The sequence below is a fragment of the Typopeltis vanoorti genome, chromosome 11 (genome assembly GCF_054136105.1).
Source record: "Typopeltis vanoorti isolate ZY-2024b chromosome 11, IOZ_Tvanoo_1.0, whole genome shotgun sequence".
Taxonomy (NCBI): Eukaryota; Metazoa; Arthropoda; class Arachnida; order Uropygi; family Thelyphonidae; genus Typopeltis; species Typopeltis vanoorti.
Window position 1 is genome coordinate 139,249,249 of NC_143559.1, and position 19,086 is coordinate 139,268,334.

At 35.1% G+C, this 19,086-nt stretch overlaps 1 protein-coding gene across 3 annotated transcripts in view; it reads right to left on the reverse strand.

Moving 5' to 3' along the window:
- Positions 1-19,086, reverse strand: part of Strip (striatin interacting protein) — a 367,915-nt gene that overhangs the window by 167,512 nt on the left and 181,317 nt on the right. For all 3 annotated transcript variants that reach the window (XM_090400054.1, XM_090400055.1, XM_090400053.1), the window contains one exon: positions 13,166-13,237. In XM_090400054.1, coding sequence (XP_090256180.1) covers positions 13,166-13,237 — 72 coding nt within the window. The remainder of the gene's footprint in view (positions 1-13,165; positions 13,238-19,086) is intronic.

The window sequence follows — 19,086 nt, forward strand, 5'->3', positions numbered from 1 at the left end:
TAGGCGCACTAATCGTGGGATTGTTGTGTATATATATATATATATAATATTGATTTTATTATGTTTATTACGGTCGCGATTTACTGTGCCGTGTTTTATTTCATGTGCAACTGTTACAATAAAACGTGTTACTGGTGAGATTTATTTTTAATATATTTTTGAATTATTGTCATTTATTATTTTGAATAATCATTTAATTCTTTTTATTTTCTTTTTATATAATGTATTTATATAACATATTAAATAAAATAAAATATATTTATATAACATATAAATAAAAAATATATTTAGGGTGCTTTTCAACATGGCTACGAAGAAAAAAACTAAGAAAAACAACAAATGCGCATCGTGGCTTTAAAACTGAATGGACTGAATCTTTCGCGTTCATCTCGAATTCAGATGGCCTTCCAACCTGTCTTATTTGCCAAGAAAAACTGGCGCACAACAAAAAGTCAAATTTGGAGAGACACTTCATGACAAAACATGCCACATTTGCCAGAAAATATCTTGTCGGTGACACGAGAAAGAGCAGTTGAAGAATTTCAGAAAAATGTTGAAAAATCTAATTCTGTATTTAATTATTGGAGAGAGAGAGAGAGTCTGCCACTGATGTTAATATTGCAAGCTTCGTAGTGAGTTAGGAGATCGCTAAGAGAGGAAAACCATTCACAGATGGTGAATACACAAAATGTTGTTTTGTTAATGCATCTGAAGAACTTTTTCGGGATTTCAAAAACAAAGCAGAGATTTTAAATAAAATTAAAAGCATACCGTTATCTGCCAAAACAGTAGCAGATAGAACAGTCATAATGTCCTCAAATGTGACCAACCAACAAGTTGAAGACGTTAAATTAGCTTCAGCTTTATCAATTGAGGTAAATGAATCTTGCGACATCAAGGACGCAGCCCAAGTTTCCCTTTTTGTGCGGTATGTATCATCTGAGGGTCTGAGATAAGAACTTCTGGGATTATTGCAACTCAAGGGCCAAACGCGTGGAGAGGAAATAGCAAATGTCGTCCTTGAATGCATGGAAAAAAATCATATCCCACTCAATAAAATTGTGTCAATTGCAACTGATGGTGCATTAAAGTATGACAGGAGCAAAAAAGGGTTTTGTTTCAATTTTAAAAGGAAAAATTAATCATGAAGTGATTACTTTCCATTGTATACTCCACCAGGAAGCACTTTGTGCACAAACATTTACAGAAGAAATTGGTAAAATTATGGAATTGGTAATTAAGATTACCAACACCATTGTAGCAAGGGGACTTAACCATCGACAATTTAAAGAGTTGCTAAGTGAAATGGAGAGCGAGTATTCAGATCTTCTCCAGTACAACAGGGTTCAATTGTTTTCCAGAGGTGACATGTTAAAGCGTTTTGCATCTTGCATAAATGAAATCAAACTATTCCTTGACAATAAGGATGTTCAATATCCAGAAATAACAGATCAGTGGTTGCAAAAATTGTACTTTATGGTGGACGTTACATCACAACTAAATCAGCTCGATTGTAAATTACAAGGCAAGGGAAATACTGCTTTTTCAATGCTAGAGGAAGTTATTTCGTTTGAAAAGAAATTGATTCTGTTCGCTGAAGATTTAGAGAGGGGAACTTTAGTTCATTTCCCAAACTTGTCTCAATATCACCAAGTAAACAATGCCCTCATTAACAAAGATTATTTCAAGGCAGCAGTTTTAAACATGAGAGAATCTTTTCTTAAAAGGTTTCAGGAATTCAGAAATAATAAAGTGAACTCTAGCTTTTATCACAAATCCTCTCAATGCCAATGTGAAGGAATTAAATTTTTCTCCGTTTGATATTGACATAGCTAATTTTGAAATACAATTGCTAGACTTGACAAGCAAAGACTTATGGAGCTCAAAATTTGTACGTCTTGGTACCGAAATAGAAGAACTGGAAAAAGAAAATGCAATCTGATTTCACAGCACAAGCAGACTGCTGTAAAAGAACTACAGAAGGCAGACTCAATGATTTTCAATACTTGGAATAGTCTTACGGACTCATATCATGAGTTGAAAAAATTTGCATTTGGTGTTTTCAGTATCTTCAGGTCTACATATTTATGTGAGCAATCGTTTTCTAACATGAATTTCATTAAATGTAAATTGAGGAACCAAATTACTGATGCCAACTTGGAATTGTGCCTTAAATTAAAAACGACTAGTTACAAACCGGACATACAGAAACTTTCTAAGGAAATGCAAGCTCATTGCTCACACTGATTAAAACCAATGAGAGCAATTTTGTGATTTTTTTTCTTCATTTAATAAAGATATAATTAATATTATAACTTGTTATATATTGCCATAAATTTACTATAATATTACTTTAAATTTTCCTTATTTGTAAAAATATATTTATGGCTCTCAAACTTAACAGAGTAAATGCTGTAAGATCTGCTGCTACCACTGGATTTACCCAGCGACAGGTTAGTAACCTGCCCTGGGGAAATTCAAAATACTTTCAAGTTTCATGCAAAGAAAAGCCGGACAGACTGTCAGGGAAAAGACCACAACCCAAGAAACGGTAAACGAAATTAGAAAAAGGACAAAATGAAGATGCAACATGGAATGTGAGAAGCATTGCACACAAAGAAGAACTTGATAAACAACTAAACCAAGCTAACGTAAAGATATGTATAGTAACAGAAACAAAGAAAAAACAAAAAGGTACAAAAGAAACAAACAACTATATACAAATCGACAGTGGGGTAAAAAAAGAAGAAAGAGCAAAAGCAAGTATAATGATTATGGTACATAAATCCCTAAAGAACAATATTGTATATTACAACCATTTGAATGAAACTTAGAAATTAGATTCAAGACATTAAGAGGCCACATAACAATAATTGGTGCATATGCACCAGAAGAGGGAAAAGAAGAAAACAGTAATATATTTTATAAAGAATTACAGAATGCCATAGATAAAACAAAAAAAAAAAACTGACTATTTACTGTTAGCAGGAGATTTAAATGCCAGAATAGGAAAAAAAAATACAAAACAAACATAGGTAAATTTGGCAAAGATACATGTAATCAAAATGGTTGCAGATTGCGTGATTTTGTCATTTATAATAATATGAGAAAAATGAATTCAATGTTTAAACACAAGGAAATACATAAATATACTTGGTCAGCCAGAGGATACAAATCAGTAACTGACTATGTTATCACAAATTTTAAATTAGCGGAGTTAATTTTAGACATAAGAGCATAACGAGGCTTTGAATTAAACTCTGATCATTATATGGTATCAGCAAAAATTTGTTTTAAACCAAAGTGGCTAAAAACACATAGAATTAAAAATTCTTAATCAGCCAAGCTACAAAATTTCTTCATTACAGGATCCTCAAGTTAGACAATAATATCAAAAATGCACAAACTTAAAAACAGAAACCACACGAATCAAGTGACGTAGAAGATGAATGGGAAAATTTGAAACAAATTCTCACAAAAGCGGCAACAGAAACCTTAGGAATAAAGCACAAATAGGTTAGAAAAAGAGGACTATGAGACTGGAACAAAGAAATAGAAAATATAATAAAAACCAAAAAGGACAGTTACCAGAAATGGCTAAATTCCAAAACAATAGAAGCAGAAATAAAGTATAAAAGCAATAGTGCAATTGCAAAACGAGAAGTAAGGAAAAAACATAGAGAAAGATGGAACAATTTCATAACAGAACTAGAAAAGGATTTATTTAAGCCACAACCCAAAAATAATAAAAGTAATAAAATACATGAATAAAGAAATAAAAGAAAAGATAAAAATACAAACAATAGATTTAGAAAAATGGGTGACCAATTTCCAAAATCTCTGGACAGATGAGAACAATGAAATAATGAAATAAAAAATTTTATAAGACAAAGGATGACCTAATAGAAAATATCACAATGTTAGAACTGAAAAATATAATAAAGAAGATGAAAAATAGGAAAACACCAGGAGAAGACAATATAAATATAGAACTATACAAAAATGCAGGTGAAAAATTTAATGAAAGACTTCTGAAATTTTTTAATATGGTTTGGATGTCCGGAAAAACCCCTAACTCTTGGTAAAAAGCACTGGTTATCCTAATCTATAAAAAAGGAAATAAAGACAATTGCAATAATTATAGGGGAATTAGCCTGCTGAATACAGGATATAAAATATATGCAGGAATATTAAAAGAGAAACTAAGCAGCATTGTAGAAGACAAAGTACTAGAAGAACAAAATGGTTTCCGAAAAGGCCGATCCTGCATAGATCCAATTTTTACTTTAAAATTATTAATAGAAAAGAGAAGAGAATTTCAAAAAGAAACGCACGTGGCCTTTATTGATTATGAAAAAGCCTTTGACAAAATTAGTAGACAAAAATTGTTTAAAATATTAACCAATTTAAACATACCAAACCAACTTTTACAATCTATTCAAGAAATATATACAGGAAATAAATTAGAACACATCTCAGAACGGAAAGATATATCAAGAGGAGTACGAAAAGGATGTACCCTTTCACCTCTGCTTTTCAATATATATATATATAAAAAAAAATATTAACAATCTGGAAACAGCATAACCCATTTGGTATACAAATGACCCCGCAAATGAAGATAGATACACTACTATTTGCAGATGATCAAATAGTATTAGCTACATCAGAAGATGACTTACAAAGAACATTAAATTATTAAATGAAAGGAGAAAACCTAATAAGAAGTAAAATAGTGATAGATAATAAAATACTAGAACAAGTAAATACTTTCAGATACTTGGGATGTGATCTATCATACGAAGAAGAAAAAGACATAGACACTAAAATATCAAACTTTGTCAAAGTAAATGGCATAATAAATAATATATTTAAGCCTTTCCTAGTACAAAAACACACTAGAATCAGACTATATAATGTCTTGTCAAAACCAACTCTACTATATGGAAGTGAAACATGGACCATGAAAAGGAAAGATGAAAGACGAATTCAAACAGCAGAAATGAAGTTCCTCAGAAAAACAGCTGGATATACCAAGTGGGACCACAAAACAAACGAAGAAATCTTACAATCCTGAAAATAAAACCAATTAATTACTACATAAGACTGTATACACAAAAATGGCTAGAACATTTAAATCAAATGGACAACAGCAGACTACCAAAAATATTATACAGATACAAAATAAGTGGAAAAAGATGAGAATCAGAAGACCAAGAAAGAGATGGCATGAGACCGGAACAGGCCACTTGGCCTAAATTCCATGTTAGGAAGAAGAAGAAGAAGAATTTTTAAATTGTTGTGAGGGACAGGTTTGGCTCTTTTTCTCAAAAGTTTGCCGAACCCTGATCTAGATGGTAACGTTGCAATGCCAGATGTCATATTGACCAATGGAAGAATAGAGATTGAAGACATAGAGGTGCTTAAAATATTACAGAATCTCAATATGAATACAGCCATGGAATTAGATGGCATATCGGCTCATGCATTACAAGAATGTGCAAGGGAATTATCAGATCCTCTGACTAAGCTGTTTAAATTTAAGCCTTGGCAATGGGAAGGTGCCAGTGGAGTGGAAAGAGGACAAAATAATCCCATGGCATAAAGTAGGCTCCAAGACAGAAGCAGCAAGTTATAGGCCAATCAGCATTTCAGGAGTGCTGGTTAAGGTATTAGAGAAATTAGTAAAAGATAGAATTCAGGACTGGGTAGACAGAAACATGATACTTTATATGGAACAACATTTATTTATTTATTTTTTTTTTTGAAATAACAAAACCTGTGCGATCATAATTAAAAGAAACACACGCATTAACCACAGTGAAAATTATTTAATTGTAAATATTTCATCCTAAGTATCTTAGGGCATCATCAGTACAGTAGTTTAAAAGAATATAGGAAATAACGTACAGTTAGGGCACATGATTACAATAGAATCTCATTAAACGTGCGTAACGTGTTACAAAAAAAAATAATAATAAAAAATAAAATTAATTAATTATTTAACACAATTTTGTATGACAATTTCCCATACTTTAGGAATAGTAAGAACGTCATTGAGGTTTAAGTTTGGTCTGTGTAGTAGGGCTTCAGAACTTTCTTTGTATAAACTTTGGATTTTCAATTCTGTGTTGAGAGAGGCCAGATTTTTTCCCAATGGATCCAAACCATAAGATCCATTGGGAAAAGTTTAAACTTTTACATAGATCTTTATATAAAAATGAACGTTTATACAAAGAAAGTTCTGAAGCCTTACTACACAGACCAAACTTAAACTACAACGACGTTCTTACTATTCCTAAAGTATGGGAAATTGTCATACAAAATTGTGTTAAATAATTTTTTTTTTAATTTATAACATGTTACACACGTTTAATGAGATTCTATTGTAATCATGCGACCTAACTGTTTTAAACTACTGTACTGATGATGTCCTAAGATACTTAGGATGAAATATTAACAATTAAATAATTTTCACTGTGGTTAATACGTGTGTTTCTTTTAATTATGGAGCAACATGGTTCTGTGAAGGACAGATTTCACCTTAATAATTTGCTTACTTTTTTTTATAATAAAGTGACAATGGAGATGAATATGGAAAATGGCCAGTCAGTGAAATTGCTGGACTTTGTAAAGGCATTTGAGAGGATTCCATAGCATTAACTGGAGCCAATGTGGATGGATATGAATCTGGTGATTTGGATTAGAAGGCAATTTGTATTTGGAGAGCTTGGATTAGATGGATAGATATCAAAGGGTGGTTTATGGAGAAGTTGAGTCCAGGAGAAGGCAGGCAAGTAGTGGTGTACTGGGTGGTCCTCTGTTGTTTAATTTATACATCAATGACACAGGAAATGATTTGACAGGAAATATTCAGTTGTTTGCTGATGCAAAACTGGGAAGAAGAGCAATAGTAAATGAAGGGGATATGGTAATTCTGCAGGATGACTTGAATAGACTAGCAGTAAGGGAAAAAATAAATGGCCGACAGTTTAAAATGGCGAAGTGTAAAGAGATACATTTTGGGAAGAAAAGATTACAAACTGGGTACTATATTGATGGAACTGAACTACGGAAAACCGATGAGGCCAGAGACTTGGGTATGATTGTTGACAGAGAGTTGAAGTTTAGGGGACATATTGCAAAGTAGCTAAAACAGAACATCAGATCATGTGAAGAATACATTAACCAGCAAGGATAGGGAGATTATCGTTCCCCTACATATGTAAACTGTATAAGTACATAAGAGCTATTAAGGGTTCTCAATGCACAATATGTGGCCTTTCACAATCAAGTCATCCCTACCTTCTAGCAGTTTAGTCTGTTTCCACAAACAGGGCTCTGGCGAACCTGGCAAGCAGCCAAGCAAAAGTATATCTTCCTTAATTGGAATAAATGCCAACTAGACCTCTAGGTTAGATATCTTTCATCACCCAGTGAAATACCACCACCTCCTTATTAGAGACCTGAAGTGGCTGAAGCCATATTTGGTTGCTAAAGTAAGGGTTCTGGTCACTCACCACCCCCACATGAAGTGAGAAGTGAGAGTGACACCCTCAATACTAATCTTGCTGTAGTTGGCCAGGACCTTCACCCATTTGAGGGTGCAGCGGTAAAACGGTTCTGCAGACAGGCCACTGGATATTACATGGGACTGATAGCCTCCACATTCGCTACAAGCTAGTAACGAATGTAGAGGCTTCCAGATCAGCCAGTGTCAAATCCTACAGCCATGTATTTTGCAGTTCATGAAGGGGAAACTACATGCTGTAGCTGCAAGGGGAACTGTCAAGGCCACATATGGACATGAGATGGAGTTCCCTCTGTATGGGCGGTATGTTTACAAGTCTGCCACCTCTCATTGCATGCCCAATTTCTTCTTTATCTCTTCCTCACAAAATACAATGAATTACAACTCAAAGAATGAGATTTTACTGCGGATCTCAAAAATTTTCCCCCAAAAAAGTTCAAAAAAAAAAAAAATCCACCTATAAAAAACAATCAAACATCAAAAATCCAATCAAACAACCCATCAACATCAATTCTTAACACCCCCCCCCCCAAAAAAAAAAAATCATATCCACTTCAACATTCATGGTCTAAATAGCAATATAAACAATGTGCACCACTACCTACATGTACACTATTATGTAATATATACATATTACATAATGGTGTAACTTTTTCATGTAGTACTATCATAATTATCCTGTGCTTCCCCTGAAGAGCACATATCAGGAATTTTATGATGATACCTATTACAAATAAAATAAAATAAAATTATTAGTAAGAGTTCAAAGTCTCTGTTTCCCAGAATTATGAAGCATGAGTCTTAAGGACTTGTGTGAAAATTTTTGGGTTATTCCGCAGGATCCTGTAACTAGTAGAAACTCCATGTTCTGCAAGACCAGATTTCTCAGCTTGGAGAAAACATACAGCCCTGATGCTACCAATGTGAGAGAGCAATATATAAAAAATGTTCTGCTCATTTGATGTCTACAGTATGATTCATCTGACCAAAATAGGATAAATGACAAAAACAAAAAAATCTGGTAGTACACTCTCAGGTGAGCCAAAGGTTCATCTTCATAGACAATGCCAGGATAGAAATTCTGCTTACTGGCTTGAAAGTTGTCTGGGAATCAACTTTTTTTAAACTTTTGGGATGTGTTCAGAAATACCTTTTTATATATCATCATTATCAAATTCCTGCCATGTACCCTCAAGGGGTGTAAAGGATATGATAGTACTACATGAAAAATTTACATCGTTACTAACTTCCTATCTACAATTTTTCTCCAAATCAGTCTGTTACTTGTCAAGACTCCAACATTACCAGATCTTATATTTCTATTGTCTAAGGCACTTTGTACCGTATCAATCCACCTATATCTTGGTCTTCCTCTGGGTCGTTTTGCTGCCAACCTGGCAGAGAACACTTGTTTTGCTAATCTTTCTTCGCCCATTCTGTTTAAGTGACCATACCACCTGAGATTAGCTCTGCTAACTCATTCCTGGATGCTGACAGTGCCAAGTTCTTTCCTAATATCCTCGTTTTTAATATGATATTGCCATTGATACCATCTGTTCACGCCTCTAATCTTTCTCAGGATTCTCATATCTGAGGTCTCTAGTCCTTGGTCAAGTGTTTTACTTCTGACCCAGTTCTCAGATCCATAAGTTAAAACTGGTTTGAACACTGTCTTGTATACAGCTAATTTAGTGTTCTGATTAATTTCTCTCTTATTCCATATGAATTTATTCAATTGACTTCCTACCATACCAGCTTTGTTGATTCTGCTGTCAATTAACATACATAATTTACCATCTTCAATAAAAATTAATTTACCATCTTCAATAAAAGAACCTGTGGAACCTTGTTCCACAGTTTCTCCATTCACAACACAGTTGACATTTTCAATGATTCTGAATATTTTCATTGTCTTTGTCTTTCTATTGCTGACCTTCATACTATATCTATTACAAGAGTAATTCAATTTAGTCAGAGAATCTTGCAGACTTGTAGCGGATTGATTTAGAAGTATAATATCGTCCACATAAAGCAAAGAGCTGACATTAACATCTCCGATTTTGATATCATGTTTAATACCACTTTCCTTCATAATGTGATCCATATATATAATGAATAACAGAGGGGATAATGTACATCCTTGTCTCACACATATTTAACATTAAACCATCTTCCTGTACTTCCTTCAATTCTAACTGCTGACTTATAACTCAAATAAAGACTAAGTATTGCTTGATATAATGCCCCATTGACACCATATAACTGTAGCGTATTGAATAGCACTTTGCATATGCAAAGTGCTATTCAATACGCTACAGTTCTCTCTTGGCACTTTGTCATATGCCTTTTCCAAATCAACAAAACTTTAATACAAATCTTTGTTATATTCCCATGATTTCTCCACTATTTGTCGCAAAGTGAAGATCTGATCCTGACAGCCTCTATTTGACCTGAATCCAGCTTGTTCTTCACCAAGCTTTTCTACCACAATTCTTTTCAACCGTTTCTCACGTATACTTGCAAAAATCTTGCCAGGAACACTCAATAGGGATATACCTCTGTAATTCTCACGTTCAGTTTTATTTCCCTTTTTATATATAATTACTATGAGAGCTCTACTCCAATCATTGGGAATTCGTCCCTATGTCCAGACTTTCTGAACTATGCAGTGCAGCCGCTGTAAGACACTTATACCACCATACTTCAGCATTTCTGGTCGAATATCACTACTCTTGCTGCCTTTCCACATTTCAAGCCTTTGATAGCTTTTTCTACTTCAAGTATGGATATGTATTCCTGACTGCATGCCTGGGCAGCGTTTTTTTATCACTGTGCTGTCATCACTGCTTGTTTCATTTAGCAGTTTTTCAAAGTAATTACTCCATACTTCAAGGATATCTTTTTTTTCCGCTTTCATGTCACCATTATCATCTCTAACTCCTTTTACAGCACTCTTTCCTCCATTCCTAACATTCCTCCATTCTTCAACAACCTCCGGAATATTTTGCCATCTTCTTGATATTTATTTTCTATGTTCTTGCCAAAGTTCTTCCATGACTTTTGTTTAGCTAGTTTTACACAGTGTTTAGCATTTTTGTATTTGTCTCTGTATTCTCTAAGAGCACAAGCTGACTTATTTGACAGGAACTTTTGATATGCTTTCTTCTTTTCCTTCACTGCCTCTTTAACTTCCTGTGTACGCCATGAAGTTCTAATTTTTCTATCCTTGCAGACAACTTCACCACATGCCTCTGTAGCTGAATCAATCAGGGTTTTCTTCAAGGCTTGCCACTGAATCTCCAAGGTTTGGTTCCCGTTCTCAAACTCTTTCATTTTTCCTTCAATAATCTTTGTGTATTTTAGTCTACGGTTCACATCTGAAAGCTGCTCAACTTTTATTCGCTTTAAAACTTTCTTACATGTTATTCTTTTCAATATGAAAAGAATATGAAATTCAACTTCCAATTTCAAATCCTCTGTACATTCTGGTGTCCTGCACCAGAGTGTACAGAGTGGGAGAAAACATCACTATCCACAATAACATAGTCAATGCGACTCTTCTTAATCCTTGCCTCCTCTCCATGTGAATCTGTGCACATTTTTATGTTGGAACATGGTGTTAGTCATAACCAGTCCGTGTGCTGAGCAGAAATCCAACAGGTATTTGCCATTAGTATTAGCTTTGCTCTTTTCTCCAAATTTTCTCAAAATATTTTTGTATGTCTGACAATCACTTCCTACTCTGCTATTTAGATCCCCAACAAGAACCAACTTTTCCTTTTTCATTGTGTCGGTAGCTTTCTATAGAGCCTCAAAATATTCCTCCACTTCTACCTTAGTAGAACCTTCTGTGGGACCATAGACACAAAGAAGTCTCATTGTCCAGTTCCCCATTCTGATATTTGCCCAAATCACTCTACTTGACACTGCCTGCCATTCAAGAAGATGAGCCTCGTATTTTGTGTTGAATACTATGGCTATTCCTTCTTTTCCTTGATTGTCATTGCCTGAATATAACATTTTGCATTTATTCCTCAGAAATTGTTTCAGTCACTCCTATTATGTCGATCTGGTACTTATCTAATTCCTCAGCTATATCCATTTCTTTGCCATTCAGGCATCTTATGTTGATAGTCCTGATCTTGAGCTCTGGTGATGTTGAGTTAGGGTAAGGTTTAGGATTTGTTCCAGTGGCCAAGTTTTCACTGTTCGCCCTGGTTCCCTGGCGAAAACAACGGGGGCCTTGTTTAACCAGGCGATGCTCCAGCTGGCATGAAATTTTGTCATGTTGTACCATCATTTTGTATTTTGGTTTAACCAATAGGAATACAATTTGGTTAGCTAAATCCCAAATTGCCAGCCCATCCTCGTTCGTTCAGTATCGAGGTAGATACCCAAAAGGTGCACCACGAGAAGGTGAGGATTGGACATTAGGTCAGAAGCCCTGGTCGGTTCTCTACATTCCTTTAAAGGCTATGGAGGTCTCCTCTCAGTTATACAGCTTTGACCCTTAAGCACCACCCCACCTCTTTTAAGGAATGAAAATTATTTGGCAATCTATTAGGAAGAGAATAATTATGGAAAATGTGCTATAATTTGGATAGAAAGTATTAAGTTTCAAGTTCTCTTTAATACATTGTAATTCTAGTCTAAGTGTTCTTGGAACAGCAGATAGCAGGTACCTTGTGTGCAAGCCTCTCCACTTGGTTTCATTAACAGATCAACTTAATGAAACCAAGTGGAGGGACAAAGGGCAAATGTAGTGAAGAGTTGTTCTTCCAAGTGTTCCAGAAGTCCTTCTTTCACTGATTCACTTGTAAATGGGGGGGGGGGAGAGTTGATGGCTCTCAGTTTATTTGTTTATAAGTGTACATTCTCTAGAACATGGTGCATCACTCTACAAAAATTCAGAATTGTCAATACTTGTGCAGAGATGCATGCTATCTGTTTTGCAAGAACACTCAGACTAAAATTGCAATGTATAAATTGGTTTAAGTTTTTTGTTTAAATACTCAAACAAAAAATTAGATAGATTTTTAGTCAAAATCAACAACCTTTATGCTAGAATAAAATTTATAATAGAATAAGAAAGTAATGAAATCTTCCTAGTGGAGTTTGCTATAGAGTGTATCTACTGTATATATTGGTGAAAAAGAGACTGACTGAGTGGTTGTTTTTAATATTTCCTCTCTCTTTTTTAAAAAATAATAAGAATAGCGAAACTAAGGAATAACATTATTCCAGCTTTTTTGGTATTATCTTCTGTTCTATTTTATTTGGTATAAAATGTATAAATTTTACTTTATGCCGTAATGGCTGGTTTGCACCTGCATTTTAAACTTCTATCTATATCTTCTTAACACTTTTGTGTTAGAAGTGTGTTTCAGTATATATTTCACCACTTAAAACCAGACCATGCTGGACAATACAATGCTTCGATGGATGTAATTCCATTTTTTAACAGATATTTTAAGCAAGATAACATTCATGAACTACACTTGAATGGATAGTGCAGTACTCATGTGCATTTATTCATAACTGTGTTAATCATTCACATATATATGTATCATGACAAAAAATACACTACTAATTTCTACTTTATAGATGTTAATATGCATAAAAGAAATCCAGTACCTTCGATAATGGATGTTTTGATATTTCATCTTCCTTTTTGATCTGTACTTCTGCAAGTGATATGTACATGTGCTGAAAAATTATAATAAAACAGAATTAAGGTCTCACTATAACTAAATTTACTAAATTATTTTCACAAATTTATTGATGCAAACTGTTTTCATGTTTCAGCAGAATGCACAATGATAAAAGAATAAAAAAAAAAAAAATAGAAAATAAACAATTATTATTTATTTATTTAGCGTATGGCTCACACATGAAAAGTTACACTACAATAATCTTTAGTATATATAAAGATTTGGTGTATAAAATAGAAAATATACTTAAACATGATCTAAAATTGTAGTCTGTTCCTGAGTGTCATAAAGAAGACACTCAGGAACAGATACAACTGTATCCAGGCTGCTTATCCAATCAACTGCACTTGGTATAGCGTGGATGAAGTCTAACAGGTTTCCATGGTATGCACATTAACCACATTCTACTGTGATATGACTAATTGTCTGGACAACTTCTGCCCTGATGTTCATCAGGACAGTACAACCTCCTCTCACTCAGTTCAATTTTAGCAAATATGTGGACTCACGGCTGCTATGAGGTTGTCATTCTGCAGTTGATACCAAAAGCAAAACGCAATCTAGAGACGATGAGGATATATCGGACGATATGCTAAAAGTGTGGAACTTGCTGTAGTAACATCTTTATGGTAAGAACTGCACCTGTTTTTCCAGAAAAAAAAAAGCACTGCCTCAATCTATTCTCATACTTAATATTCCAGAGTCCTGAAACAGCTTAGCATTTTGCCTCTGTGCTCTCTCCAACGTTTCTATCAGCAATACAGCCAGGTGACTAGGTCCATGCACAGAAATCCACATGATGCCTAATTAGCACCTTACAGAGAGGAGACGAGCTATTACCTCTTTATCCACACGTCAGTGTTCTCTGCATTATAGAAGCAATTTTTTGAGTAACCCTTACAATGCATCCACTGAACTTCAGTTCTCTAGCCACCAAGATTCCCAGATCCCTTGCTTCCCCCATCTTCTGAAGCAAAGTACCTCCAATGTGGTAAACCTCATTTTATCTTCTCTGGTCAAAGTGCATAACTTTACACTTAGCAACTTTGAAATGACATTCCCATTCTTCAGTGATGTTCATCAGGATAGCACTTCTCTTCACATCACATCTTCCTGACATTGCTCTTATGTTCCAGCCATTGATACCATCTGTTCATTGAAATCTAATTTTTCTCTAAATTCACAATATCTGTAGTTTCAAGTCTTTGATCAATTGTTTTTTTTTTCTACCCTAACTCTGTGATCTATATTCTTTAACATGGCCTTTATACTACTAGCTTGGTCTTTTTGGCTGATTTAGCTCTTATTCCATTTCCAATGTTCTGGATACATTGGTTAATATCGTAATTTTTCCAAAAATCGCATAATGTTATAGCATCATTGTCCATTGCTGTTATTGCTTGAGAAAGTGCAGTTTTCAGATAATATGTCAAGCGGGTTGGAGGAACTGGAGGGAGATGGCTGGAGTGTTATGTGATAAGAGGGTGCCGATCAATCTGAAAGGCAAAATCTATAGGACAGTAGTGAGGCCAGCTATGATGTATGCTATAGAAACTGTGGCCCTGAGGAAAAATAACATCAGCAGGATGGAAGTAGCAGAGATGAGAATGTTTAGGTGGATGTGCGATGTGACTAGAAAAGATCGTCTGAGAAATGATTATGTGAGGGGAACAGTGAAAGTTACGAACTTAGGAGCGAAGATACAGGGGGCAAGGCTGGGATGGTTTGGTCATGTGATGAGGAGGGAGGACGAATATGTGGGAAGAAGGGTCATGCAGATGGATGTGCAAGGAAGGAGGAAATGTAGGCGGCCAAAGAAGAGATGGAGGGAGCTGGTAGAAGACGACTTGAGGATGTGGAGGAGACTCATCATCAACAGTGACCCCACTTAAGTGTGAGAAGCTGCAAAAGAAGAAGAAGATGTCTTGAATGTAGTAATCTAACCTTGATCCATAGGTTGAATCATAACTGTTGTATTGGGCAGTAGATACAACACATTTATATTTTCATTTAAATTGCCGATGTGAAGAGTATGTCCTGGAGCATTGTCACACAGCAATAGAATTTTAAAAAGAATGTTTTTTTTTTTTTTTTCAATACAGTAGGCACATACTTCTGGAATAAAATGATTTAAGAACCAGTCTTCGGATAAAACAATTGTCATCCAAGCTTTAAGATTACTCCTGTAGTAAACCGTCAACTTATTCTTGTCAATGTTTTTCAAAGCTCTGAGGTTTTGTAAATGGTAAACAAGAAATGGTTTTAATTTAAAACCAGCAGCATTTCCTCCAAGAAGAAGCGTAATCCTATCTTTAAATGCCTTAAAACCAGGCACCGATGTAACTTCTCTGTGAATGTAAGTTTTCGTTCTGGCATTCTTTTCCAGAACAGTCTGGTTTCATCTACGATAAAAATCTGCTCTAGCAAATAGCCTTCATATTTTATCATTTCTTTCAGATTTTTCTTGAAAATTTCGGCAGTTTCAAAATCAGAACTAGCAGCTTCTCCATGTTATGTAAGTTAAATTGGCTTTTGGATCGATAAAACCAATCTTTACAAGCATTAAATGTATGCTCGCCATATTTATCTTCTTGTTGTTTCCTTAAATTGTCAAATACTGCAATGTGTATACAAAAGTAATGTGATATATATGTATATGCTGGTGGCAAAGTTAAATTAGAGAATTTTTAACAAGAATTTTTGACCGTCGTAAGTTGAGGACTACCTGTGTGTGTGTACACACACACACACACACACACACACACACACACACACACACACACACACACACACATTATAATTATTAGAATGCTGATTTACTTGGTTTGTTATTATATTTGTTAAAATTTAATGATTAAACGTCAAGGATTTAAAATCAGAACTTCAATATAAAACACGACTAGTTTCGTCAGATGTAACAGCATAAAAATATGTAAAACAGAAAGACCATAAAAGCATTGAATTTCCAGTACAATGAAACATGACAATTAACTGTAATTAAAGTTTAACTGGGAGACGAAGTTCTAGCTGAAGCGTCATGCACATGCATATGTGTGAATTGCGTGTGCACCAATATTGAATGGCAGAACTATGAGAGTCTGGCAAACTGTAACTTAGGCTACTATTCATGTGGGAGGCATCAAGAACTATTTCTTTCGATTCCGGTATTCGTTCTCTCGAGTTCGTCGTAACATTTGTGAAAGTTGGTTGTTAAATTCCAGTCTATTTGATGTTGAAGGCCTTCAACATTGGTGTTTGCAGAAAACAATATATGACTAGACAAGGCACTGGCTCGAATTCTGTTGTAAGAAATGTCTCTCTGGTGTCCTAAGTGGAGAAGGATTGATTTTTCAGTCTGACTATAATACAGTTTACTGTAATCATAAACAATTTTGTAGACACCAAAAAGATTGTGATGTTTCTCTTTCGGATGGCTTAAAATAGACCGGAGCTTGGGTAAAGCAGTGAAAAAAGTCTTGATATTGTATTTCTTTAAGATTTCTGCCAGGTTTGGGGAGAGAGAACTAATATATAAGGTAAGGGGATGTAGGCTTTGAAATTAGTTATATCCTCATTTGGTGGTTGATGACAATGGTTAAAAAAAAAGTCTGTTTATATTTTTTTCAAAGTATCCATTTTGTTTGATGATGAAAATTTTATTTTTCACTTGGTTAGAGTATAATAAATTTAGTTTAATCCTTTATCCAAGTGTGAGCAAACGAAGTTTGCTCTCACACTTGGATAAAGGCCCTTAATGCATAACATTAGACATATCTGCAAGGAGATGCGTTTTGCATTATAGGAGATACTGAGACAGGAGTTGTTGGTAGCTTGCTCCACCTTTGCAACGAGTTGCCCTGGTGTTGTACCACCTTACCCTAGTCCTGAAGATACTTTCAGGCGCAAACTTCGTTTGCTCACACTTGGATAAAGGATTAAACTAAATTTATTACATCCATTTTGTTTGAGGTGTTTTAGTTCATTTTTAAGCTTTTGTTGATCTAATGACAAGGATCTGGCCCTATGGGCAAGAGTAGAGATGATGCCAAATTTCTGTGGGGGATAGTGGTGAGAGTCTCCGCATGTAGGTACCTGTCGGTATGCGTTGGTTTTCTAAAGATGGCGAGTTCAATATTTTCAGATGTCCTTGTTAATTTAATATTTAGAAAAGGAAAAGAACTGTCTACTTCTAACTCTGAGGTGAATTTGATGTATGGCATTTAGAAATATTTGAAGGCTGTCTTGACCATGTTCCCAGATCAGGCAAACATCATCTATATAACACAGCCATATCTTTGGTTTCAACGAAGCAGAAAAAATAGCCTTTTCTTCGAAATCTTCAAGATAGATGTTGACCAGCACCAGAGATAAAGGGCTACCCATGTTTGTATTTTGTTTGTAGATCATGCTTTCAAATTTAACACACACACACACACACACACACACACACACACACACACACACACACACACACACACACACACACACACACACACACACACACACACACACACACAGGGTGTCGCAAAATTCACGCAAGAAGTAATTTTGATAGAAAACACAGGTTTTTAATTAAAAATTATTATTTCTTATTGATTCATAAAGTATAGGGTTATGCATGGAATAACATATTGGGTAAATGGCCTCCACGGCTTTGCTGGCACATATGCACTCTTTTGTTGAAATTTTCCATGACTGTTTTGCATAAATGGGGCTGAATTTCGTGGATACAGTGCTCAATTTCCTCCTTCAAGGAGTGGTTGGTCTTGGGCTTGTTGGCATAAACCTTAGACTTCAAAAAACCCCAAAGAAAAAAGTCCAACGGCGTTAAGTCACATGATCTGGGCGGCCAATTCTGATCACCAAAACGGGAAATTACACGACCAGGAAATGACTCATGCAGTAATTGAATTGTTTCTCGGGCTGTATGGCATGTGGCACCGTCTTGTTGAAACCACATGTCGTCCATATCCATATCTTGCAATTTAGGCACAAAAAACTGGATTATCATGTCGCAATAGCGAGCACCATTAACTGTTATTGCCTTACCAGCCGCATTTTCGTAATCTGCAAATTCAAAATCTGCACCAAACAGTGACACGTTGTGGATGCATTTGTTTCTCAACAATCACTCATGGATTTTCTGAACCCCAAATGCGACAATTCTGTCGATTAACGAAGCCATCAAGATGAAAATGAGCCTCATCGCTGAAGATGATGTTGAATGAAGATGAATCTCTTCACTGTGTGTGGTCAGTAGGCTTCAGTTCTTGAGTCAATTGAACTTTGTAAGCATAAAGATGCAAATCTTTCATGAGCATATGCTGTAGAAAGCTTCTCGAAATGCCCAATTCAAGACCATGGTGGAGAATTGATGTTCCTGGACTCTCAGCAACACTCTCACAAACTGCTTCGATGTTTTCTGTTGAATGACTTGTTGAAGGACGGCCAGAGTGTATAAAATCACTAATTGATCCGGTTTCCTTGAATTTTTTAATTAATCTTTTCACAGTTGATGATGTACTAAAATTGCGAACTGTAGCTGGCAAACCTTCATTATTTTTAAAATATTGCTCAATGTTGTTCTTTTGTGAAGCGCTCCATTTTTAATAACCCTGAACTGTCGGCTGTCATGCTGTCTTTTTTTTCTCGTTGGCAACACTTTACCGCACAAATGGCGCTAGATTTAAATCTTGCGTGAATTTTGGGACACCCCTTATATATATATATATTTTTTTTTTTTTTTGAAACGGATTAAATGACTAAGCTGAGAGATAAAAAAACAGAAACACTATTTTAATTTAAGTAAACTGCATAACTAACAACTAATTTCGTCTTGTTAGA